The 25,755-nt window shown below is 41.0% G+C and overlaps 2 protein-coding genes across 3 annotated transcripts in view; both read right to left on the bottom strand.

The window, feature by feature from the left end:
- Positions 1-6,841, bottom strand: part of svild (supervillin d) — a 40,987-nt gene extending 34,146 nt beyond the window's left edge. Inside the window, exon 1 of one of the 2 annotated variants that reach the window (XM_069155580.1) lies at positions 6,768-6,841. The gene's annotated coding sequence lies outside the window, so the exon portion shown is untranslated. Of the gene's footprint in view, positions 1-6,455; positions 6,487-6,767 lie in introns of those variants that run through there. The other variant, XM_069155581.1, reaches the window with a different exon arrangement.
- A 3,500-nt stretch (positions 6,842-10,341) lies between these two features.
- On the bottom strand, positions 10,342-15,366 carry LOC138201818 (glycylpeptide N-tetradecanoyltransferase 1-like). Its single transcript, XM_069155322.1, has 11 exons — positions 15,168-15,366; positions 14,766-14,910; positions 14,285-14,403; positions 14,027-14,118; positions 13,337-13,453; positions 13,047-13,217; positions 11,883-11,991; positions 11,507-11,677; positions 11,208-11,375; positions 10,731-10,868; positions 10,342-10,541 (listed from the first exon to the last, which is right to left on the bottom strand). The coding sequence occupies exons 1-11, from the start codon at positions 15,285-15,287 to the stop codon at positions 10,518-10,520; spliced, it is 1,374 nt and encodes a 457-aa protein (XP_069011423.1). The 5' UTR covers positions 15,288-15,366; the 3' UTR covers positions 10,342-10,517.
- Between the last annotated feature and the right edge of the window lie 10,389 nt (positions 15,367-25,755).

The following is a 25,755-nucleotide window of genomic DNA, read 5'->3' as shown; positions in this document are numbered from 1 at the left end:
TGCATTTGTCGAACATGGCAAAGGCTCTTCAGCCACATGACTCAACTCTCCCCCGGCTTTGAGCTCTAAGGAAAAGGAGGGGGAAAAAAGGGGGGGGTTTAAGTGACAGAGGAAGGAAAAGCTGCTGAACGAGGAAGACTATTGGAGGAGAGCGCAGAGAAGTAGGATGGAGAGAATTGCAGAGGTCAGAGTAGCGGGGAAAGAGGAAAGGAGATGGGAAAGAAAGCTGGACAGAATGGGCTTTTGTGGGGGTGAATGTGATGGCTTTGTGGGGCATGCCTTTCCATGGGGCCCTAGTCTGGCTATACCAGGGGGGGGGGGGAGGAGGAGGAGGAGGAGGAGGCGGAGGAGGATAGGGCAAAAACTGGGGCCTGAGACTAATCCATCTCTCCCTCTCCCTCCCTCTCCCCCATCTCTGTCTCTATCTCACAAAGACACTGAAATCCCTTTTACCAGAAGTCCTGCTGACTGCAGCCAGTCACCCGAAAGCCAGTTGACATAACAACCCCCTGGGTACTAGTGGCTGCACTCTGCTTTGCCCGAGTAACTGACACTGTAAAAATGTAAGGACCTGCGTGAGGCGGAGCTACCTTTGTCTCCACAAAGACAAAAGAAAGTGTGCTTCTTCCCTTCCTTGAAATGTTTTTCAAAGAGGCATTCAAACTCAATAAAGCTTCAAAGTTAAACACAGGAGAGTGTGTGTGTGTGTGTGTGTTTCTCTATTTACAGGCTGCCTCTTTGTCCCAGTCTTCCGGCTTTCCAGTTGCTGCATTCAGTGGAAGCCATTAAATGTGACATACGGGAAAGCAAACAAGCAAATACACACACACACACACATGCAACAAAAAAAAACAGGCCAAGGGAAACATGCACACGCTGGCTCTCCAACAAGGCTGCAATCATGGAAGCTGTGCGTGAAACGGGTGGGGTTTATGGTGCTTTATCTGGCCTGGGGATCATGTGCATGTGTACGCGCACACACACACACACACACACACACACACACAAACACACAAACACACAGCGTGCCGAGTTGGATTCCTTTCAAAGACTTCATGTCCGGCCAGAAGCAAACACATGTGTTGTAGTAGCTACAGTTTAAAGCACCTTCCCACACACCAACCTCGACCCTCACTGCGTACAGAAAGCTGCTCCAGCGACACTATTTTGCCAAGTTTTGATGGAAAATGTGCAAATTGACCGAGGCGTTCCTCGGCAGACTGATTCAGAGCCGTGCCAACCATTTCAAAACCGAACTAGGCCAGTTTCTCCGAGGAGAGCTCATGTTTGGTTTATCTTCTCTCTTCCGTGTGCACTTCCAGCATTTACTTTATTTATTTAGCCAGTCCCTGACGCCACTGTCTATCAAATACGCACAGACGTAAATTGTTGCGCAACGAATGTAAATTCAAAAACTGACCGCGAGGAAGAGAATTTGATGAACAAATGAGCTCGGACATGTTACAATAACAACTTTAGTGGCTAGAAAAGGCATGACCTCAGCTTATTTTTCCCACACAAAGGAAATTTGTTACAGGTGGACAATAATTATTGTACCTATCATAGTAACCACATTTACAGATATTGTGAGATGGCTGCATTGCATCTGCATGTAAAATGGGCATTTCTACAAATGCTCCGTGCCAAACGCTGAAATTTGTGATTCCCACTGTCGCTCCTCCTCACAGTTTACTGCAGAGAGCAACTACAGAGCTTTTCGTCCGCCTGGAAACCGTAATGAGATTTTTCCGCTTGCCAACAACTTATCAACACGGACTTCATCCCCAAGAAAGGCCGGCCTGTAAGCTACAGACAGGCGAGGCTGAGCGGAGAGAGGGCAACATGAAGGGGTGGGGAGGGTGGGGGTGGGGGGGTCTCATCCGGAGAATCCTGCTGGTGGAGTTTCTCCCTCTCGGCTCCCTGGTGTCCACTGTGCAGAGCAGACACCATCTGGCCAGCTGGAATGCTACCGAGCAGGGGGTGGAGGGGTTAAGGGCTCTCCTGTCTTGCAGGGGGATGGGTTATGGCTGAGCGATGGAGTATTAACAGTAGTGGTATTAACCATTTAATGCCAGATGATCCCACTCTTAGTAAGAAAAAAAAAATAAGAGCATTTAAAAAAAATTTTTTTTTTAAAAATGCTGCTTTACAGTTTGTTAGAATGTTCACTATTTGTGGTTGATTTCGCAGGTGCCAGATGACGCTTCCTCTTTAATGTGAGAAATAAACTTACTGCTCTCTTCTTGTATATTCACGTGGACGCAACCTAAAAATTTAAATAGTTTCTCCATTTCTTGCGACCCTGAGCCGCTTTATAGCAGAAAGTTCAAATGCTGCAGACGCTATTGCGCAAAACGAAGAAAGTCTGAACAAAGTAATGGCAATGACACGGTAATAATAAGATGAAAAAGCAGCATTATATGGCTTTGCTCTGTCCCATTAAGATACATAAAAGACACACATTAAACCCATTTTCCAGTTCGCATGAACAGAAAATGTTGCCATCTTTCTGCACAAAGTTTGCACGTTTTATCCATTGTTGTATCGCGGCAACATCTGTCACTCACATGTGCATAGAGGCAATAAAACCTTAGTTGACAGGCACCGAGAGTGTTGCCCATAAACTAACTCGCCCTGAAAGCAGATTCAAAGACATTGCATTCGAAGGCTTTTGTTTTGGGTCGACGACGGCGTCAGATGAAATTCGGCTCCGGCACCAAGCTAAAACGAAGTGAAACGCAGTGCGGAGAAATGCCTTGTGCCGCCCCCTACGCATGGAAACTATTATGCGTGTGCAAATCAAATGAAAGCCTGAAGTACAACCATATGTTTATGTGCCATGCAAATATTAAACTGCTTAAAAAGAAGTAATTGAAGTGGGCCTCGGCGGTGCAGCTGCTGACCAAATACAGTTAGCATCTCGGTGTAGCTGGAAGCGGTCCTCTCTAACTGCTCGCTAGGGTTTGTAAATATGTCTTAGCAGAGATTAGGCTGAGGGTAACCCCCGAGTACACTTCCCTGCGGAGTCCCGACTGCTCACGCTGTCACATCCCTTCGGCTTTCTGTAAATATTTGCGCTTGCAGAACTTCTTGGCTGCGCAGCCGACATCAAACCCGACTCGAGAGCCGAGAAGGAGAGAGGAGCGGTCAGACCCGGGAGGAGGGGAGAGGTGGGGTCGAGTGGGGGTGGTGGTGGGGTATCTTGTGCTCAACTTTCTGCTGCCAACTTTTGCAGTTCATCAGCTGCACGTTACGAAACTGTTCAGTAACACGGGCGAGTACTCTGCAGCTCGAGACTGAGAAACCCTCATGATGCTTACGTCTCGGACCCGAGGTGAAACAATATCTACTGGAAGCTAATTTGTACACAAGCGCGTGAAACTTTTACAGTAGAGCAAAAGAAATACACTTAATATGGTTATAAAAAGACACCGAGGACGCAAATATAATTACAGAAAGGAAAAGAGAACCCTTAGAGGCCTCCGTTTCCCTTTCAAACAATCGTTGCAGGTAGAAATGCATTACAACAACAACTCGATGAAGACAGCATTCCCCTTCTTTGCATCATTTCAGTGGTCCAAAAGAGACATAAATGCAGTTAGTTGCTAATTTCAATCTAAAACGAGGCCAGAATACTCATTTTGGGCTTTTCCCTTTTAGCGCCTTGTTAAACGCCTTAATTGCCCACATAAGTCGAACTTACAATCCTAATTGAACAAGAAGGGTTATCAACATCCCTTCAATTACTTTTGAGCTAAGCGACACTCTGTGGGAGGTACAGTCAGTCTGCATAAGAAAACCGTTCAGCATTTTGACACTACGCTGGCAAAACAGCAGCTCGATGTGGAGAAGAAAGGCCTAATGAGAGCTCTTCAATCCGTCTGTCCCTTAACAGAGACGGGAAAGTCTTCCGACGACAGCCACCAAGTAACAAGGCGATGCTTTGGCCTGATTCAGGGCCTGGCCCACTTTAAAATTGTTTTCTTGTGATGTTAGTGAGGCAGGAGTTTCAAACTCAATTCTCAATAGCACGCAACATGAAAAAAAAAAAAGTTAATGTTCCAGTACAAAACAAGACAAGTCTCTGCAGCAGGGGCCCTCATCCTCGACACACTCCGAAGAAACCAGAGTAACAAGATCCCTGCCTGGGTCACGCAACACCACCCTCAGACTGACCCGAGGCGTTCAGGTGAATGATAATGACCACATAATGCTTACTTCTGCTTTCTGATGCTTTGTTTGGGGTCTTTGAGTGCTCAATATAAGAGGAAGGTAAATAGAAGCAGGATTATGAAAGTGGGACTGAAAGAGACGCTTCCTGCGTGGGCACTCGGCGTCGACCGTCCACCAACTCTCTGTTGTCTCCCGAACACACCGACGGCAACACGAAGCAGAATGCTTCGGTTCTTACGGAGATGAAGACTAATGGCAACATGTGCAGTCCTGCTCGGTGCTTGACAAACAGAAACACCGAGTATCTCTTATCAAGGCGTGCATCAGTTTTCTTCTTCTTGCTCAACACCAGCTGGATCAGGAAGGTCTTGGGAAGCCTGTTGTGACACAGGCCACAGTGATGCCTCAAGAGTGGGGAAAATTACAGTCTTGCAAGCCTCAAACATCCTAGCCGTTGGATATGGGGCTTCAATGTCTTTCATTCTATTCATCATACAAGCGTCTCTTGAAATGATAGATAGCACAAAACCAAAGGAAATCATAGCCTTTCTGGAAGATAGTAAAAATCTGGGGGGCACTTTTTTTTTTTTACACTGAATTTTTAAGGCACTGTGCAATGAACTTCAGGATACGTCACGTCTTTCCTCCTGAACATTGCGTTATTTCAAACATAATCATTTGCATTTTGCAGCCTGGTGACAGTGTTAAAAGCCAGGCCATCAGAAAATCAGAAAATGAGAACCAATGCAGACTGGGTAGACAGACTATCCCTCACAAGCAGTCTACAGGTATTTGCATAACCATGGCAGCTTTACGCAGATAAACATGACTGATTCCAAACTACATTCTGCAAATTTACATAATCTAGTCTGCAATGACAATACTGTAACCGAAAGGAAAAATAATGTAAAAAGTTGACAGTGGTACTTGAAGCCATTTCAGCTCTCTCACACTTTTTTCTTTTTTTATATCACTTTGTTTTCACAGGTGGTTTTGCAGAACACAGCACCAAAGGCTCACCCGTTTCTGTCACTGTTTGCTAAAGGACTGCTCGGGGTTGTGGAGAGAAGGCCGGAGAAAACCTCTCAGCAAAGTCTCTGTTGACCAATTTGCCAAGTCCAAAGTAAGACAGTGGGTGAAAAGGATAAAAAAATCAGCAGGCTCGGACGTGCCGTCACTTGATATGTCACACAGGAACACACACAAAAAAAGCCTCAGTCGAATGGAGTGTTGTTCTCTTCAGTGGTGGAACATAATTAGGTCCATTTACTCAAGTACTGTACTTTGGTAAAAAAAAAAAAAAATTCAAGGTACTTGTACTCTACTCGAGTACTTCTATTGTATTATTCTTCTACTGCACCACATCTCAGGAGGTAAATATTGTACGTTTTACTCCAATTCTTCCTCCTGGTCAGTGGAAACCTTGATATCTCCAAATTTGGTGATTTCAAATCAGATTTTTTTGTGATGAGCTGGAGGATTTAGTCTTCCTTTAGCTGAAAAACAAACAAACTCCTATGTCTTAAATTAAATAAACTGTTTAAAAAAAAAACCTGTGGATTAGGTGGATCGTCACGAAGCTGAAAACAGGACTGTTGCATGGTTCTCACAAGACAGCCAGCTAACAATCGTGATGGTTTTATAGGATATGATACATTACTGTAGATTAAACCAACACCCGTATAGTAAAGTAGTTAAATTTAGCTCTACGCTATATAACTACAGTATTAAAATGCAACATACACATTAAACCAGCAGAAATCTGAATCCAAAACCATCATTTGTAATCACTGACGGGAGTGTTTTATGAAGACTGTGAACTTTTACTTTTGATACTTTAAGTAAATTTGACTGATTTTAAGTATAATTTTTTTTTTATTTATTTAAAAAAAAAAAGTATGCAGGACTTACTATGTTGTATTGTCAGTGTGGCACTAGTACTTAGAGATCGGTATTGGTATGTAAAAGGTAAAAGATTTTAACAAGTTACAAGTAGGAGTTTTTGGAGTGCGAGATGAAGAAGAGTGAGGACGAGGCTAATGATTAAGGAAAGAAACAGTACCGAGTAACGCAATGTCAGCTGTTCAGAAGAGTGCGTGACAGCGATTCAACACAAAACAACGCGTCGCATCTTTGCAGTCATTTCCTTCAACAACAGTCGAATAGTTTAAGATCGTTCACAGGAAGCGCACACGTTGTGCGCTAATGCCTCCAAAACAGCACAGAGGGCAAGTTACGGTGCAGCAAACATACTCATTACAAATACATGAACTAGTACGTACCTGCCATTCTCTGGGATCTTCTCAAGCGTCAGCATACACCCACATATTATAAATGTGACACCCCCCCCCACCACCACCACCACCACCACCACCCCCCCCACCCCCTCTTCCCCTGTCAGGCAGCTGTTCAAATAAAAACGCAACGACACCACAGTGGAGTTTCACCAGCAACACGAGTATGTTTTGGAAAGTTAGTGGCAGCGCTGACGTGAATCTGAGCACGTCGCACGCTTTCACTGGCGACGAGAGCCAAGTCCTCGACGGGAGTGAAGGGGGGAAAAAAAAAAAAACCCGAAAAGAATCACCACTTGCCTTCTTCAGAAGAAAGTCTGGCTTAATGTGATACGCATCCTCCACTGAAACTGACTCTCAAAGTCCTTCCCGTGCGGAGTGTAAAGGCGGCAGTGAGGGCTGCTGCTGCTGCTGCTGTTGCGGCGGCTGCGGCTGCTGCAGGCAGGTCCGGTCTCTTCAAACTTAAAATGCCTTCTCGCTTCTGATTGGTCGAAACTCAGCGCGGTGCAGCGTTCATGTGCTCCTTGTAAACGCCCTCTTTTCTGACGTTTGAGTGCGAATGATGACTTATTGCTGTTTTGCAAAAGAAACAGTAGAAAAATAAATTAGGTTAAATAAGTTTTTTGTTTTTTTTCATATATACAGTAAAAAAAAAAAAAAAAAAAAAAAAAAAAATGAAAGAACTGGAAAGTTCCATATTTAGTCAAGAAACAGATACTCAATTTAAGTTCATTTTATTGTACTCGTGGTTACTAAAAAACAACTTTTTGTTTGTGCTTCCTTATATTTTCTTTCATATGTTGTGCTGTGTGGATTTCCATCCAAAATATGAATTCGATTTTTAAATGAGCAGTTTGTAAGATTTAGTGACATCTTGTGGTGAAGTTGAAGATTTCAACCATCTGTACACCCCTCCCCTTTCCAAGTGCCGAGAAGGCTGTTGCCTGGAAAACCCTCAAAGGACACGAAAGGCCCTCTCTAATGCCACAGTGTTTAGTTTGTCTGTTGTGGGCTACTGTAGAAACATGGTGGACTCCTTGGAAGAGGACCTGCTTACTCTGTAAAAGTGAAAGAGTTACGATCTAAACTTCAGATTATTTCATCACCGAGGAGTCCACAGCGGTAATCATATCCAAAGATAAGTTTCAAAAAAATGATCGGGGTCCAAGCAAATTGCAAGCAGTAGAAGACAAGAAGCACATTAAAGTAAATCACATGCACACATGGCAACATTGTTGACTAGTTGTACCAAAGTACAACTACTACTAAGTCCTGCCTAAGCAGGACAATGCAGAAGATGTCCTGAAATATATTCAGCTATGTAGGCCATTATTATTATTATTATTATTATTATACTTTTTTGAAGTTTGGAATGAGAATTGGCTTGAAATGTAGCTTATTAATGGGATTTTGGGGGATAAAGTTTGCGGTAGTTCAGACAGAAATCCAAGAAATTGGTAAATGTTAAAGGAATACTTTGCAAATTTTCAACCCAAATTGTATCAATACGAAGCCACTTGTAATGCTCTACGATACATATGTAATTTCCACACAATGTAGCTAGTTGCGAGAGAGCTCCTTGCGCGACCGCCGGTAAAAGGCCGCCAAATGACGTCTAGCGGACCTTCGGAGGCGGGCTAGAAACAGACTGTTTTTATTTCCTGGGTTTCTGCAGCCTGCCTCCACGGCCAGTCAGTGCCGGAGAGTGGCGGGTTCTGTCCTCACCGCTCTGAAAGCTGCAAACGTTTTTGTTTTATTATTTTTATTTTTATTATTTGTATGTTTTTATATCTTATTTTTTTTGTTTGAGATGTTTTTAAATTTTCATTTTGATAATTTGTTGGTTTATTATATTATTTTAAATTAGTATTTTGGGTGTGCGCCCTGATAGATGTAGGAAGTGGGGAAGGAGTGATGCTCGTAAGTGCTCTTGCACTTAATTGCGTGATTAAAACAGGCTGTGAACCGACTGTACCGATGGGCAATGTTGACGGTGTGACACCAGACTTGAGAAGGAGACGGCACTCGCAATCAACATCCTTATCCTTGTCCTTATCCTTATCTCTTCGCTGTGAATTTTGTATTTAGTTCTAGTCCCCTTCCACATTATTTGTATTTTCTCCGACGTAAATGAGCTGCAGAGGAGACAGTGACGATGACAGCTACAGTAAACGAAGGCTTGCCTATGTTTACAGGCCGGAGTACATCGAGACACTTTATCCAAAGTACCAAACCGGGTGAGTTGGACTGAATGAGAAGCGTTGAAGCTATTTAGTTAGCAGGCTTTTATCCTTTCAGGCACACTGTTTTTAACGAGTGGCTTTCATTTTTTTTTAACTTCAGCAGGCGAGTATGGTCCACTGATTGAGAACCCTTTGGACTACTTGAACACATGAGCGGAGTTGAGAACCGAGTTGCGCTTGTATATTCCCTGTTTCAATGTGCCAACGTCTCTGTGCACAATAAAGAAATGGATTGCCCAGTTTCAATCCAGAACTAAATCCCATCTGACATCTGAAGGGTGAGGTGGTATGCAGATTTGAAGTCGTGCATCATCTGCAACATCGGAGGAGGGGAATCCTGCGTCCAGATTTTAACCTGTGTGGTTTTAACCTTTGCACCACTCGGTGCTCGGGCCCTAATAACGGCAACCAAGTCAAGAGGGTTCCACAAAGCTATGCTGCTTGGACCCATAATAACAAAGGAATTAAATTTGTATAGCAGAAAGATAAACTTTTCCCTCTTTATCAAAGATCTTCCGATTCCCTTAGACTTTGAAAGGGCCCTTTTATAGTCAAGAACAGGAGTTAGATTTGGTACCAGATTGTTTGTTCTCTAGTTGCTTTAACAGGCTGAAAGAGGACATTGCTGATACTTTCTTCATATCTTTCTTTCATTTACTACAATTGTGTAGGACGGACTGTTATCCTCTATCTTTTTTTTTTTCCTGGAACCTCTGGTCTGCAGTCATCATAAAATCAGGCTCATTGTCCTGTTATCGGTCCCTCTTCTTTGTCTTTGTATGTCACTGTCCGATACACATGCAAATACATGTACACACGTTATTTTCTTACACATCCAACCATAAAATGCTAAGCAGTTGATGTCTGTATGTGCCTCAGTGCCTCTGTAGTTGTTCATAGTAGGAAGGTTTGCATCATATTATGTTGCAGCGCACCCTGCTGGTCATATTCAAACGACGTCGTACCTCCTGGTTTTAGTGTTCTTTGTAAGCGTTGTTGTAGTAATCAGTGGTTTTTGAATGGTCAAAACCGCAGAGGACTCAATAATAAGAACGTTACCCTGCAGTTATTTGCCTATTAGCAGCTTTTTTTTTTTTTTTTTTCAGGAAAAATACAATAAAAGAATCATGAATGACATGACATGCGAGAATGTAAATTATGTTTTAGCCTTTTTCTTTGGTCTTTACTTGAGGTTTGTTTGTGAAACAGGCTTTCTGATTTTTTTATAACCACATGTCTCGAAACAATATCATGTCTGGATAAGATTCAGCTTGATTGCATTTATGCCTGACATCACGTATCTGCTGTACTGAAATTGGATTGTATGGGCATTGACGTTACAGAATGTGTGATTGTACGTGTGAACGAGAATGATTAATGATCTTGTCCTCCAATCAGATTTTAGGGTTACACTAATATTAAGTGTCACGTCACCATTGGTTTTGGGAATTGCTTGTTGAAATACCCAGAGACTAATACACCCTGGCGTATGTGCGCACACACACACACACACACACACACACACACACACACACACACACACACACACACACTCTTCTGAACTATTCTCTTGGTTTACTCAATTCTCCACAACACTGAACCCAGACAATAACTGACATTCAGATGACGTATGTATTTAAAAATACAATTTTATCTTTATTTATTTCCTTAATTTGTGAATGTGTGTGTTTTGCAGTTTGTCAGTTTATTTAAAAAGAAAATCCAAATTCACGTTTATTATTGCTGCTGTCCTGCCGGTCACTGGGGTGCTTTCATTTTCACCACTCTGTCTTCTTTTGGTAGCAGGTTAGTTGGGTAACACCAAGCCCATCTGTAAAAAATACACCCATCAATATGAATTACTGGTGACTAGCATCTATCAAAGCCAACAATCATCTCCAGTGAAGCCAAACTCTGCCCCAAACTGAAATTGGTCAGTCGTCCTTAGCAGCTGTCAGCAGGGGGTGGAGGACCTTTGAATACACACAATCATAGGTGGAGATATTTCTATGTTGAGTACCTTCTCTGGTCTTATGACGGGACACATCCAGTTGTACAAGTAGTAATGAACGGTCTTCTCACTGATGCTGAACTTGAGCTTGTCCAGGAAACTTGCGTTATCCATCAAGTCGAGAGCAGAGAACACGTCAAAACCTTTCTGTTAGTGAGGAGAGAGAACATTTGTGTTGACGTCATATACACAAAATCCCATTTACACGTTTATGTTCATAATTCTATTCAAGGTTTCTGTTATGTCGTTTAGTAAACTGCATCATGTATTTAATTTGAAATGAATACAAGATTAATCTCAGGTTTTCAGGTCATTTTATGTAACTATTGTACATTTTTGTGGATTAAATTACATATTACTAAAATGCAGTCGATAACTAGCTTGTCTGACACTTAACTTATCTCAGCACCTTTATACATGATGAAAAGACGTATTTACTATGTCTGTTCTGTCAAACTTCTTATATTTTCATTCTGGCACACTCACAGATTTAGCCAGCACCAGTGTGTCCTCCATGAGGTCGACCAGCTCTGTGGCAGTGGAGGCGACGTAATAGAGATGAGCTGCTTTAAGGCCAGTGTGGAGCGGATGATTCAGCACCGTGGAGGAGATGCTGTAGAAGCTCACCACATCTGTCAGTGTACCATCATCACCCTGTGTGTGATGAGAGGAGGTAAATCAATTTTTAACCACTGCCGCATCGTATAGGTTTACATTTAAAAAAATAAAATAAAATAAAATCCTTTTCTGAAGGATATCAAAGTCAAGGTACAGTAAGGTCAGACCTCCACCACATAGGTGTCAATCACATTCTCCCGTGGCAACAACCAATGCTCTACTTCCTGCAGAGACATGAGTGGGCTGAGGTGAAACTTGGAGAGGTTTGCCTGCAGCAAAGAGTGTATCCCCAGAGCATCTTCTTTGGTCATAGGGCGCAGACCTCGAGTCTTTGTCACCTTGGGGAAATAAATAAGGAAAAACATAGCAGGACAGAAAGTGCTACAAATTCCTGATGCAGAAATCGATATCTTTAAACACTGTAGATGTCTTTTTTTTTTTTACGGTGCAACATCTTTGTAAGAAAGTTGAAATGTCTGTGAAATAAGGTAACATTGCAGAGGCAGTTTTAGCTTTCGTCTCTAGATGGCAGCACGGACTAACCTCAGGCAACCGGTTGAGTTTGAGAGCCCTCTGCAGGTTCATGTCCTGTCTCAGACCGGGGTGGTTGACCTCCATCAGCTTACGGGGATTCAGAGGGCGATGCCAGAGTCTAAAAGGATTAGTTTGTTTATTAGGCAGGGGCAGTGAAGGCAGACATAAAGAAAATACCAAAGATGTGAGAAACAGGGTAGTTAACTGAGGCTTATTTACAGACCTCACTGTAATGTAAGAGTATAAAAAAGTCTTATGTACGGTATTTAAAGGAATAGAGAGTAACATTCATAGCCAGTTTCTAAGAAAGTTGTAAAATGTAAATAAAAACTGAATGTGATGATTTGCAAATCATGTAAACCCATATTTAATTGAAAATAGAACAACTACAACATGTGAAATGCTGAAACTGAGAAATGTTATTGTTTTCTGAAAAAGATATGCTTGAATTTGATGCCAGCAACACGCTTTAATGCCAAAAACACGTTTAAAAAAAAAAGAGTTGGGAATGGGGCAACAAAAGACTGGAAAATTTGTGTAATGCTAAAAAAAAAAAAATCCCAGAGAGGCACAGTCTCTCGTCAGTCAAGGTGAGGAGGTGTTCACCACTCTGTGAAAGACTGTGTGGGAAAATAGTGCAACAACCTAAGATTAATGTTCCTCAATGTAAAATTGCATAGAATTAGGGGATTTCATTATCGATGCTACACTAATAAATCCGTAAAAGATTCAGAGATACCGGAGAAATCTATGCATGCAAGGGACAAGGCCGTAAATCAATATTGGATGGCCGTGATCTTCAGGCCCTCAGGTGACCCTGTATTAAAAACAGACACAATTCTGTAGCAGAAATCAATGCATGGGCTCAGCAACACTTCTGAAAAACATTTGTCTATGAACATAGCTTGTTGCTGTATCCACCAATGCAGGTTAATATCACACAAAGAAGAAGCCATATATAAACATGAAGATTTCTCAGTTTCAATATTTGATATGATGTATTTGTTCTATTTTCTAATAAATACGAGCGCATTCTGTTTTTATTTACATTTTACAAAGTGTCCCAACTTTTTGGGAAATGGGGTTGTATTCACTTTTGCGTTATGCAAAAACTGAGAACTGTGGCTTGTTTTGCCTTAAATTTAATGTGACACTATACGTAGCAGCTACTACCTGCAGGAGCTGAGTGGATTGGGCAATACTATGCCAGCTGTGTAGACAGCCTGGCAGAGGCCCTGCTGGTTGACCCGTCTTGTCAGCTCTCGAATCAGAACTGGAGTCATCCGCTTGAGGCGCAGCTTCTTATGAACACACAGGAAGTTGACCTGCACCGCCCGCTTCTCCCTGCACAAGCCATTTTGAGCCTTGAGACATTCGCTAGAAAATTGCAACGGTTTTGTGCTCTGAATACTAATGCCACTCAAACAAACACAGCCCTTTGCATGTATTTATGAGCTACTCACATCTCATATATGCAAACATCCGCAGGAACTGCAGCAATGAAGCCGACTAACTTCCTATTGGTGTCCACTCTCACACCGCAGTGCCACTGGGCCAGCCAGTTAGGAGGTTGTAAAGCCCTGAAGAGCAAATAGATTACATTATCTGCAGTATGACTATAGGACAGTTCAATACTGTTGATTTATTCACATTTGCAAAAAAAGAACTGACATGACTAAACTGAATGAATACAGCAGTTTGCCTAACCTCTGGGCCAAAGGCCTGTGCCAGTTCCTGGAAAGCTAATGTTAATTATTTATTTCAAAGTAAAGGTTTTTATATTTTGAAGTGGCATCCCTGAGGGTGCTGCTACTATTTGTGGATATCACTGAGAATAAATGTAGCAGTAAAGAGATACGATTTGTTGGAGAAGGTTGGAAAGTTGAATGGGGAAAATGATGCTGTCCTTTTAAGACACTTAGTGCTTTAGTTCAGTGTAATGCACAGGCTAAAAGCAATGCACTGCGATTACACTGAGCAGCTTCCAGCCCTAAATCTGTGAAACGGTATCAACTTGAACCAGGAGGGGGTTACAGCAGAGCGTCTGCTATTCTGCTAGATGAATGCAAGATTAAAAAAAAAGATATTAATACTGAAAATCAAAAAATCAATAAATTCAAATTTGGAAATAAATGCATCTGCTTGGAGCTCACCATTGCAGATAATCCAGAGAAAAGTCAAATTTGAGCGTGTTGTCATCGTCTTCCATGTAGTTCTCATTTAGTAGATTGCATAGTTCTCTCAACTGAAATAAAAGAAGCAGTAAATTAGAATCATGGACTTCAAATACCATGTATATTTCCTGAGCGTTACTCTAAGAAAGGTGTTCCTCCCTTATGAAACAATAGAATTTAACTGAGGCGAGTGATGATTTTCCTTTTAAACACATAGAGTAAATAAGTGTTGCTTACCACTGGAGGGCTGCTCAGGTCCAGAGTGTCCCAGGAGAAACCCTGAGGTAGTGAAAAGGGCTCCTTTCGCACACTGCCTTCACCCTCTGCTATTGGTCCATGAGTTGATATACGGTCACCTGAGGACACAATAGAGACAACGTTTCCTGTACAGGTTAAAAGAGGTACACATTACATGATTCTAAATATTTAAATGATAGTGAATGATGCATTCATCTCACCAAATGACTTTTTAAAACGCTATATTTTGATAATGACAACACTGACTAAGCGTTTCAGTTCTTCTTCTCATTTTGTGTAAAAGCATAACTTTAAAGTGAACTGAACATAAAACCCTAAACAAGTGTGAAGACAATTATGTCTATTTTTTAAATGCCTAAAAATGTTTATACAGTATCTTACAGATGTTGTCAACAGTGGAATTAAGTGTAACTCTGTGTTGGTTAGAGTATTTAAAATATTGCTGAAACTACTTCTTTACCCAGTCTGGGGACTGGCTGTGTGTCCCAGAAGCGGTAGGTGTGGTTCTTGGCTTGCTGCAGGGTCTTGGGCAGACTGGAGCCCAAGGAGAAGAGGTGAAGGGATCTCTGGATCTCCAGCTGCTTCTTCTCTGGCAGAGAGTCCAGCTAGGACAGAACAGGACAGGTTACCGTGCTAATCCCCCCTTGGAAACCTGATGTTTGACGGTCCTACGGCAGCATAGTAAATTTAGCTTGAGTACGAAAGCCTACAATGTAAACCATATCATTTCAATGGGCAAACCTCCCGTTTTGTTTGTGGTCCACAAACAAAATGTCTAAGTAATATATCTAAAATATAAAAGTTTGAAATCACACATTTCCAAAACTGCACAATATCACTGCACTCACACAAAGATACAAACCATGGCAAAAGGGTCTCTGGGTCCCTCTGGTCTCCAGGCATATTCCTTCTTTTGCTTCTTTTTGCTCTTTTTAAGACTGCTGCTGTCATCGTCTGTCAGCTTCTTATCACTAAAAGACATTTTTGTGCACTGACGTTCCTCTACACAATACTGTAAATGCAGTTATTCTGTCAGTTTCACAGCTGCTGTGAACTTACAACAACTTTGAAACAGTTATTGTGAATAAGCAGACTCCTTCAAGCCGAGGGTGAACTGGGGTGTTTTCGGACACATCTGCGGTTTTTTTCAGCTCTTATCACGCTGAGCAGTGAGGGGAGGGGAGTGACCGCCTCAACTACCCAACCCAGCTCCCACCCAGCCAGTAGATAACGAAGAACAATACTAACAATTCAATGTAACTTCTCACGGTCTTCATGTGTCAAGACAGCCGCTGAACTGAGCATTCTGGAAGATTAAAGCTTATAGCGGCTTGATCCAGGTATCGGATTTAATTGGTTGAGGTTGTCTCATTACAGAGTTCCTGAACAGTCCTCAATTTAAAACTCTGCACTTTCCCCCAAAACTTTATCTCTCCTTGATGATCATTGTGTTCAGTGCAATGCAAGTCAGCGCTGCCACAGCAATTAGACCACATAATCTTATTTCCTAACTGTTGAGAATGGCAATGGATGGTAACTTTTCAATTTAATGTTATGTTTATGATTATGCACATTGTGATGACTGAGAAAAACAAAAATATAAAGTAAAATACATGCGATAGGTCACTTTTTTAAAATACATTTTCACTGAAAACGTCTCAACAAGCTGCTTTACATTATCTGAAACAAAATACAGCAGAGCAACATGGCCTTAAAAGGGTTCCAATTTACACAATATAAAAAAATATATTTATAAAAATGTACTCTGAATTGATCTCTCTCTAAAAATATAATTTAGCCTAAGCAGCCATTAATAAACACCACAACCTTGTAAGATAAGAAGATTTCTATAAAATTATAAAATCAGGAGAGCATATGAACTCATGGTTATGGGAAGCTGCTTTGAACTTAATAGTAAGAGTTCTTTATCAAAATAAAGGTTTTTACCAAAAATAAAAGCAGGCCTAATTGGTAAGGGGTAGTTCAGACAGAATAAAACACAAATACCAACATTTCAAGACTTTCAAAGATGTGTGAATAAGCTTTCCTACGATCAGCCACGCACCCTGTGGATCTAAGCCCAGAGATCAAGCACAGTGTTGGGCGTTGACCTCAGAGTCACTCCGGGAAGAAGGAGGGTTGTGTTTTTGTTGTTGTTGTTGTTGTTGTTGAAGAGTAGGGTCAAACTGTTTTTAAGAGCGCAGAGGAAGGTCGTCTTTGAATCTTGATCAATGTTTTGTTATTATATTTAATATTTGTAGATATTTGTGTGTAACAGCGCTCAAATCTGTCAGCAGCTGCAGCTAAAGAAACGTTGAAATAACATTTGTTATGTCTGCGATACGTATATTAATATATACTGAAAAGAGTTGAAGCCATTGGGAGGGTTCAGAAAATAATAGTAATGTTGGGAGGGCCATGCTTCTTTTATTAAATAAAATAAATGAAACACCACAGTGCAAATTCCCTTAAGGGGAACGATGGTGCGTTAACAACTGTAAAGCTCCCACACATTTACCATCAAAGTCTGACGCTTTTCATGATTGTTTGTGCACTCCTGGTGTCAGTGCTTTCGTTTAGTAACGTCACACCAGGCAGTCAGAAACACAAGTCATACACAATTCAGTTAGATGGACCAACAATCCAACAGTTCACACTTAGCAGGTCCTGATCATTCATGCTATTTTTGCTCTTGTGTTGTGCACGATGAACGCTCCCGTCTGTATACCCCAAGGGAGGTTGAATGCAGTCCCTGTGGAGTCTGTTGCGTGCTGCTTGGATTCATTTGCGGCGCGTCCTCATGAGTACTGAGCTCAGTTCATCTGTATAACCATCCACGCTATAAATGGTCCACTCTGCTTTGATCTGAGAGTTTTTAACTGAAGTATACATGTAAAATAGATGCAGCCTGCATCTTTTTTTTTTCTTTTTTTTTAAGTACAGCCTGGAGCTATTTTTGTCCATACTTCATGCTTTTACTGCTTTATTATCCTGCCACTCAAAGCTAAATGACAGTAGCAGAAGGATGCTACTAACACCTGTCATCATTCAGGCTGAGGTAGAGGAGTCCTTGCAAAGCTCAGAACTCCGGATTTGACAACAAAGAGGCAGAGGGCAGAGGAGCGTGCTCCTCTTGAGGTTCAGGAGGTTCAACATAATGCAATACTCCACCAATTAGTGGGGGCCACTGCACTTTTCTTGCCACTTTTTTTGTTAGAGAGGAAGCACCAAGTCTTGGTGTGCAGACAGGATGACTGAACTGGTGACACAGCCGGCTCAGCTGTGCACTCTATAGACAACTGAACAACACATCTCTGGTGAGCTCACAGCTTTTAATGCATTTTATGTCAATGCTTATCTCTATATCTGGAGTCTATTAGTTCATTTTGTTTTGGTCCGTTTGTGTCCCATTGCTGTTTCAAATCTGAAAAAGTTTGTTTCCCCCCAAAATCGTTAAAATGTAATCTCATTCTGACCGATTACTGAAGGAGTCTGAAGGGGTTCATCATCCTGTGAAAAAGAGGTGGGATTTGAGTCTACCTCTGGTAATTACTGTCATAATCCACAAACTGTCATCAAACCTACTCCCAAATTACATCAGAGAAACTGATAATGTCTGATTCCAGGGTTTGGAGATTTAAAAACAAACATGGAGGCATACCGGCCTTGTCCATTGTTTGCACTTAACTTGCATGTGCTACGATTTTGACCAAAAAACAAAAGGAGAAGAAAACTTTGGATGAAGCCTTGGCTGAGAAGACAGAATCAGCATGGCTGTTATATTCTGCAACGTGAGCTGGAGTTGAGGTAGAAATAACATTTTATTATTTGTTTTCAGTACAACAACGTATGCATGCATAATATTTTTCAAAAGTACCTGAGGTTTCTATTAATTAAGATATGTATCTTAATGCCTAAAATAAAATAAAATAAAATAAAATAAGACAAAAAAAATAAAAAATAAAAAAAATGATTGACATATGTTCAGATCTAAACCTCTAGATGGTGCAAAAACACCTACACCTCTTCAGTCAATTAGCAACCAACTGCAGTGTCCTGCTGCTCAGGGGACCTGAGGATAACCAGGCCAAGGTGTTTGCTGTTTGCTGTGTGTGTGTGTGTGTGTGTGTTTGTGTGTGTGTGTGTGTGTGTGTGTGTGTGTGTGTGTGTGCGTGTGCGTGTATGTACTGCAGGTACTAACAATATTGCACACAGACACAAACAAGTACATGTACGCACACATGCTTGCGCACTCATGCCTACACACACACACACACACACACACACACACACACACACACACATACAAACACAGTCAGAACCATTACTAATCTGTAAATAGATCTGTATTGCTGTGATCTTTCTGCCGAACAAGATCCTCCTCGCTTTGCCTCGTTTTCTCTTCGTCTTCCCCATCTCCCTTGTCTGTCTCAGTGTCTGTAACTCTGTTGTTTGCGACACCGGATGAATGAGCAACAATCTCTGCATCTCTCTTTCTCTCTGCTGACTCTTATCTTTCAGTTTCTCTGACTCACTGTCTCAGATTTCTTTTTCAGCATGTTGTTCTGCCCTTGTCTCATTCTCTCTCTTACTTACGCATGTATTTATCTCAACTCAATTCGTCTTGGCAGCTGCAACTGTCAAATAAGTCATCATGATCTCCAAACATTGCAATATATTTCAAAAATGTGCACAGGACTGATTATGCCATTTAACATTGGTCTATTGTGTTGTGTTCATCGTAAATAATCACTAGACTGGGTGATGAATGCAAAGAGCTGTGGGCTGTTTCTTTGCTTTTTTTGTTTCTGTTTGTTGCTTTCTTCCTGGGGCCTGTTTAAAAAAAAACCTAGATAAGGGATTAAGCCAGGATTTTCCTGATATCCTGGTTTAATTATGCCTTGGTTCGGTTTCACAAAAGCAGGAGCACATAAGTTACCATGGAGATTTATTCTGTGAAACTAGCCTGGTCCAGACCAGGCCAACAGACAGGCTTTCAGTCAGTGTTTATTCTGATCACAAACCAGTTTCTTACAGTTATTCCCTGTCGAAGGGAAGTATTGCAATAAAATAAATAATAAAAAAAAGTTTACCTTAATGAAGACTAATGTTTATATTATTACTTGAGGTTTGATCAATATTTTATTGCAGTTACTGAGATGATTAGAAACGGACAGTTGCACAGGTGTTTTTAATTAATTCATGAAGGCAATAAAGTATTAAAACTTCATTAATACTTAATGTTTCTCTCTTTACAATCACGTGTCTTTGATGACGTCATCGATGATAAAAACACATATGGGCTTTCTGATGGAAAAAAAGTGTTTCGGGACAAGTCGGACCCCTCGGCTTCTCTTCATGACTGCCTGCATGAGCGTTCCCAAGATTCAGCCCCGCAGAGCACAGAGCCCCGAACAGCCTATAGATGATCTGTACTGGGCCAAATTTTTTTTTTTCAAGTGACATGTTTCTATTTATGCAGCAGGAGATGTTGAAAATTTTTGTCTCTCCGTTAGGTGTATTTGGCTTCGAAAAAAATACTCTCATCTTTATTATCTTCCCTCAGAAGTATGCGCTACATTAAGGAGGAATTCTACCAAATCGCAGGTACAATGAATTACAGATTATGTGTGTGCGCACAGAAAGAAAAAGAGACAGATAGAGAGAGGTGGGTGGCGGGGGGTAATCTTCATGGTGAATAATATGAGTAACATTAACTTCCTCTGCTCACTTTTAAGCCATTAATGTGTACAACTGATAATTTGAGCCATTAACTCCTTATTTATAGTTATGACAGTTTTAGTTTAGATCTCTGGTCAGTTAATGTTTATTTTAAGGAAACAACACATTCAGTCAGTCTACTACTGTCTGCCACACCTATTGAGCTCCTTAATTAAAGCAGCGGTGTTCTTTTTCACATTTTGTCCTTTTCCTCCCCACACGCTTCTATTAAGAGCTGTTTTTCACTGGGATTTAAGCATGTGGCCCGTCTCATTTCCATTTCACATCAGTGAATCTGTGACCTACCTCGTGATCTTTTGAAGACAGCCTGGAATGTGCATTTATCCGGATTAATTACGCCTGGCTTGAACTAGCCGCACATGATCAGCCAGGTTTGGCAATCATGAAACAGATGAAGCCAGGATGAACTGATTGGGCTAGGTCGAGCCTGGCATTTCTCCGTTATCCTGGATATCTTCATTCTGCTTTTGTGAAACAGGCTCCTGTATTTATTTCCTTCATTTCACTGTAACAACATAAAGATAGTCATGTAAAAACATAAGTACATCCAATGGAAACTGTTTGCTTTTCCTTGGTATATTTTGACGGTCAAACATTTGATCCCCAGCCAACAGACAAAGGTGGTATACTTGAACAACACCCCAAGGAAAATTAGATTTTTCAATAAGATATTAAAAAAAAAAAAAAAAATCAATAGATGTTATATTTTTCTTTGGAAAAGTAAGTACACCCTTGGTTTCAGAAGCTAGTATTACCAGAAATAACTTCTTGTAGGCATTTTGCACCAATTTCTGACATCGGCTTGTTGAAGTTTGAATGTTCGGTCTCTTTCCTGCCACGCCCACGTCACCTGCTTTCAGTTTCCTAATCAGCCCGAGCTGCAGTCAGTCACCAAGCCAGTGTACCTACTCCCTCCAAGAAATAACGTATTGCTGGATTGTTAAGTTAAGAACCTCCATGGCAACCTGCACTTGTACCTGTGCCTGGTTCCTCGTGTTTTGAACTCTGCATTCCCCTTGTGTGTTTCCCTACTGCCTTGACTTTGTGCTTTTTCCCAGTTTTGTGAAGTTGTTTAGTTTGCTCCACCCTTGTGTTTTACGTCATGGATTTGGATCTTAATTCATGCGATTTGTGACACCAGGCCCTTCCATAACCCACTACTTCTTCTTTCTGAGCAATCTTTGGCATATTTGCCAGTGTGCTTTGGATCACTATCCTGTTGAAAGGTCCAGTCCTGATTGAACTTCAACGCTCGGACAGATGCCCTCACATTATCTTCAAGCATTCTTTAAAATGGTGCAGATAAATCAACAACTGCAACCTGCCAATTTCCCTTATTAGATAATATATCTACCCCGTGGCATAGTCAATAAGTCTCCTTTCTACCAGAGTTAAAATCCCCAAATCAACAATGTTGCTGAAAGTGATATGTGATAATAAACGTTGCTTCTGTATTAAACATGCAGGAATTATCTATGTCGTTCCCTGTCTCTTTCAGTCCTGGTGTGACCTGACAGTCAAGTGGTTAGGGTGCATGCCGCATGTTTCATCAGCCCCTTAGCTGTATATTCCAATATTGATCCTGGGCCAGTCAGATCCCAGTTGGATGCTATACCCCTCTTTTCTTTCTCAAGCAAGACGCAAGTTCTGTAAAGCAGTGGCAGCAGCACATTCGGCAACCTCAGGCGAGCTGGGGCAGATTCCAGAAAGTTCTTGCAGAATTCACACTGCATTTTATTCAGGAAATGCGCATTTTAGTTTATGTCTGTTATACAGCTTTGTTTACCCAACGTTTGCTAACATTAGTAATCTTAAGCTAATGGTCACGCCGGACCAAGTTAGACAAGAAGAGCAATAAGTGCACTGAACAGAGTAAATGGGGACTTTGTTGCCTGTAAATTACATGTTGTTTTTGTAATAGTAACAATGTTCAATTTCCACTTTTAAAATTTTACGAAAACGTCATTTGATGTAGCTTTACAGGTATCATTATTTTACACATACCACCCAATAAAACTTTTGTGTTTTGCTGTTGACTGCTTGACTACTTTCATACAAACACCATTTTTTCAAATTCTTGTCAAAGTGGCTTTAACCAAATTACGCAAGTTTCCCAGCTTTTTAAAACTTTCAAAAAATATCTTCACATAATACAATTCATAGTTCTGCAGATTTGTCCAATATCAACACTCATGTTTGTTAAGTGGGTTGCAGAAGCAGGAAAACAATATTGCCTTATGGCAGGAAGTGTACTTTTTATTCCACACTTCCTCCCACACATGCATCACTCATCTTGATGCACTGTCTTGCTTGTAATGGTGTTTAGCCTAAGGCTGAGCTAACTGCTTCCCCACGAGGATGATGATGAAACAAACAAAAAACAGGGCATTTTTACATAAACACACGGATTTAAATGGATAAATAACATATCCTGTGTGCTTTTTGTTGTTTTGACAACAGAAAAACTCGACCTGTGGGCTAATGATCAAATCCTGAAAAGTGGAAACTTTTCCAAAATTACCCACCTCTTGGTCATATTCTCTTGAACTGGAGCAGGCAGCACCTGTCACCTCTCTGTCAATGGAGTCAATGCATGCCTGGCTTTTGGGTCCCAATCAACATCTTTTCATCAAAAGGTCCAGGACACTGCTTTGATGTTGCCACCAACACAAAGCTCGGTTATGTTCTGATTGGTTCTGATCCTCCCTTGTAAGTCATGCAATCACAGCGCCTTGTTTGTTAATATTATTTGTCCACGTTGCCGGCCTTGATGAGTGGACTGGACAACAGTATTTGCATTCACCTTGTGCTCTGAGCTGAATACTGCTGGCTTCCTTTTTTGTTGAAGAGGCTCAGCTTTCAGTATAAAAACTGGCAGGCAGAGCTATTGGCAACTTATCATTTCTGTACACTGTTGCCCATCTTATATTTAAGGCATGTAGCTGCCATTGTGGTTAAAAGTGAATAAAAGTGACCAGTTGGTGGTTAACACTGAAAGAAAATGGTTCTTGTGGGAGTTCAAAACAATGACTTCACAGTAATGACTGTTACATCTGCAACCAATGGCAACTCCTGCAAAGGAATGAGAAAAAAGATGGGATAGAGATATATGTCACCTCTCTGGGTCGGTAAAAATTTTCCTTTCTTTCTAGACTAGAAAGAATCCTTTACTGCTCTTTAAATGTTTGCAGGAATTTGGAGACTCAGTAACAGACAGGGATGAACATATAGCAGTTTTTTCTCCTTGAGGTTGTGTGTTTATGTGCAGACTTCTGCCTTGTTTTTGCACCACAGCATCTGTAGAACCTATAGTGTGTTTGCAGGGTGGATTTCATTCATGCCCAACATCTGGGAGTTTAAATACTTTTTTTTTTTTGATGCACAATGTCCCTCGGACAAAAGGTGTAAGTACTCCGATGCACTTTAGGTTGTACTTTAAGTAGTACTTTAAGTCTCCAGGGAATTATGTAAGTATACGTGTATTTGGCTTGTATTCAAAGCAGCAGTTTCAATATTTGTAGTCTGACATGATATACAACATAGGAAATCTCTTGTGCATCAAGTAAATCCCAGATTAAACAATTTGACATGATATAAAACATAAATAAATAAATTGGTCATGGTTGATTGCTGCTTGCTAACAAGCGAGAGGGTTGGGGCACCCTCCGTTTGGAATAAAGTTTACAAAATCTATGCAACAAGAGTTTTGCTTGCTAGCTAGCTAATAGTACAATATAATTAGCAAGGATTTATAGTATAACAATATTTTGGCTGAAGTAAAAAAAAGACCAAAGCAAGACGAACGAGCCAAAGTCATAAATACCTCAAAGTTAGCAAACTAATCTAATCTATCGCACTATGTGCTGGTACCTCACTAAATAAATCGTCTCCCACTGAGAAGAAGGTCACATGACAAACGTCCTGCCCCGGAGGTAATTAGATGAAAAGCAAAGGAAGTCCGTGCAAGGAGGCAGGAAGGGGGCCTTGGTGCCGTAAATCTCAAACTTACACCCGGGACATGACAAAAGTTTTCTTTGGGAGTTTTTGTTTTTCCCAATGCATCAGCATGTGGATTTCCCTAACCTAAACCGAGGTTTGTTTTCAAAAGCACATGTCACTGATATGTATTACACCCTGTACTGTGATACCGGGGTTGAATCCTGTGATTCTCGGCAGGTTTGAGTCATCAGCTGTCATCGCCATCTCAGAGATGTCAGGATTTGTCAAAGTCACTCAGGTTTTGATACCTGTCTATTTCTCCTGTATCCAACACGCTTACTACAAGAACTGACTATTCACTTAATCTCTCATATATATCCTCGACCTGGAGATAGTCAACATTGTTCCTTTCGTTTGTTCATTGATGTATATGAGAAGTGAATAACTTTTGCACTTTATTATTCTGCTTTCATGGTGACAAACTCTAGTTGACCTTTTCCCCCCAGAGGAACAACTTTCTTCCTCTTTCACTGTGAACACACTGGTCATGTGTAACAATGGGGACTCATCTCCCAGTATGTTTGTGCTTTGTCTACTCAAGCAACTATATAAACTTCATATCCTACTCGATTATATTCGGAGCAGAAAACAAATCTTCTTTTGGCTTTTGGCCACAGTGGTTCGTTCATTCCAGAATTCATCAGTCACTTCTATTATTCTAGCAGCCAAACTAATTTGGTGAACCTCCATATGCTGGTTTGGATACCTGCCACAGTGGCGAAGTACACCCAGTTTAACAACAGCAGTCAAAATGTACTCAGTGTTGGCTCCTACTTTTCCCAAACTGATTGTTTGCAATGCACCTCATGTGAAATAGAACTAGAACGAATATGAAAACAGACACAGCATCACTATGTAAACTAAAACCTGCCAACAAGACCCTGTTATCTCTTTTTGTGTGTTTTGTTCTTCTATCTTGTTGTGTCTCCTCCTCTTACCTGCATTTATAATCCTTTGTTCTTTGCAAAGAACTTTGTGACAAGCCTGTTTATGAAAAGGACTTTATAAATACACTTGTCTGACACCAATATCTCCAGAATAATTTAGTAACCCATTTAAATCAGCTAGTCACCTAACTTTGGATGCAGCACCGTTTTTTTGAGGCGTGCCAACGCTACAAAGTTAAGCCTTGAAGGAAAAACAGCTGCTTTAAGGTCAGACAGATACCTCTAACATAAGTTGAGGAAACAGTTTGGCTCAGTTTGGGACACTATTTCATCCCCATTTCATCACAAATCATCTTGACAGAAGCTGCTACACGTCTTGCAACATACCTCTTATGCCTTATTATTACCATGTTCTCTGCTTTTTGGTTTAAAAAAGATCACCATGTCGCCACAATTTACCCTCTTCTTTCAGATGTTTACAGTAATCATATCAATGCATTACTGAAGCAAAATCTGTTATTACATCAACTTTCAAGTTAATTTAAAAAACCAAGCATGATGAAAAAAAAAGTCCTCTGGAAAACCTCAAGTTCAGAAGTCGGTTTTAGGTGACGATTTGGGTTTGATTTAGTTTAGATTGCATTGTTTTCCATCCGAGTTTCACCACAAATTATAGTGACAGAGAGCAGATTAGACAGATGAGCTGGATTACTAAAAGGAGCAGTGATTAGAAGAACGGAAGGTAGAGAGAGGGGAGAATTAATAAAACAGGAGTTGTGTTATTGGGGGTGACTCATACCGGGAGCCTCACGGATCACTGAT

The sequence above is a fragment of the Embiotoca jacksoni genome, unplaced genomic scaffold, assembly GCF_022577435.1.
Source record: "Embiotoca jacksoni isolate LCO1_2020_lvr unplaced genomic scaffold, fEmbJac1.0.p SCAF_20, whole genome shotgun sequence".
Lineage (NCBI taxonomy): Eukaryota > Metazoa > Chordata > Actinopteri > Embiotocidae > Embiotoca > Embiotoca jacksoni.
Note: the sequence above shows the minus strand (reverse complement) of the source record. Positions and strands in the feature narration are given on the sequence as shown.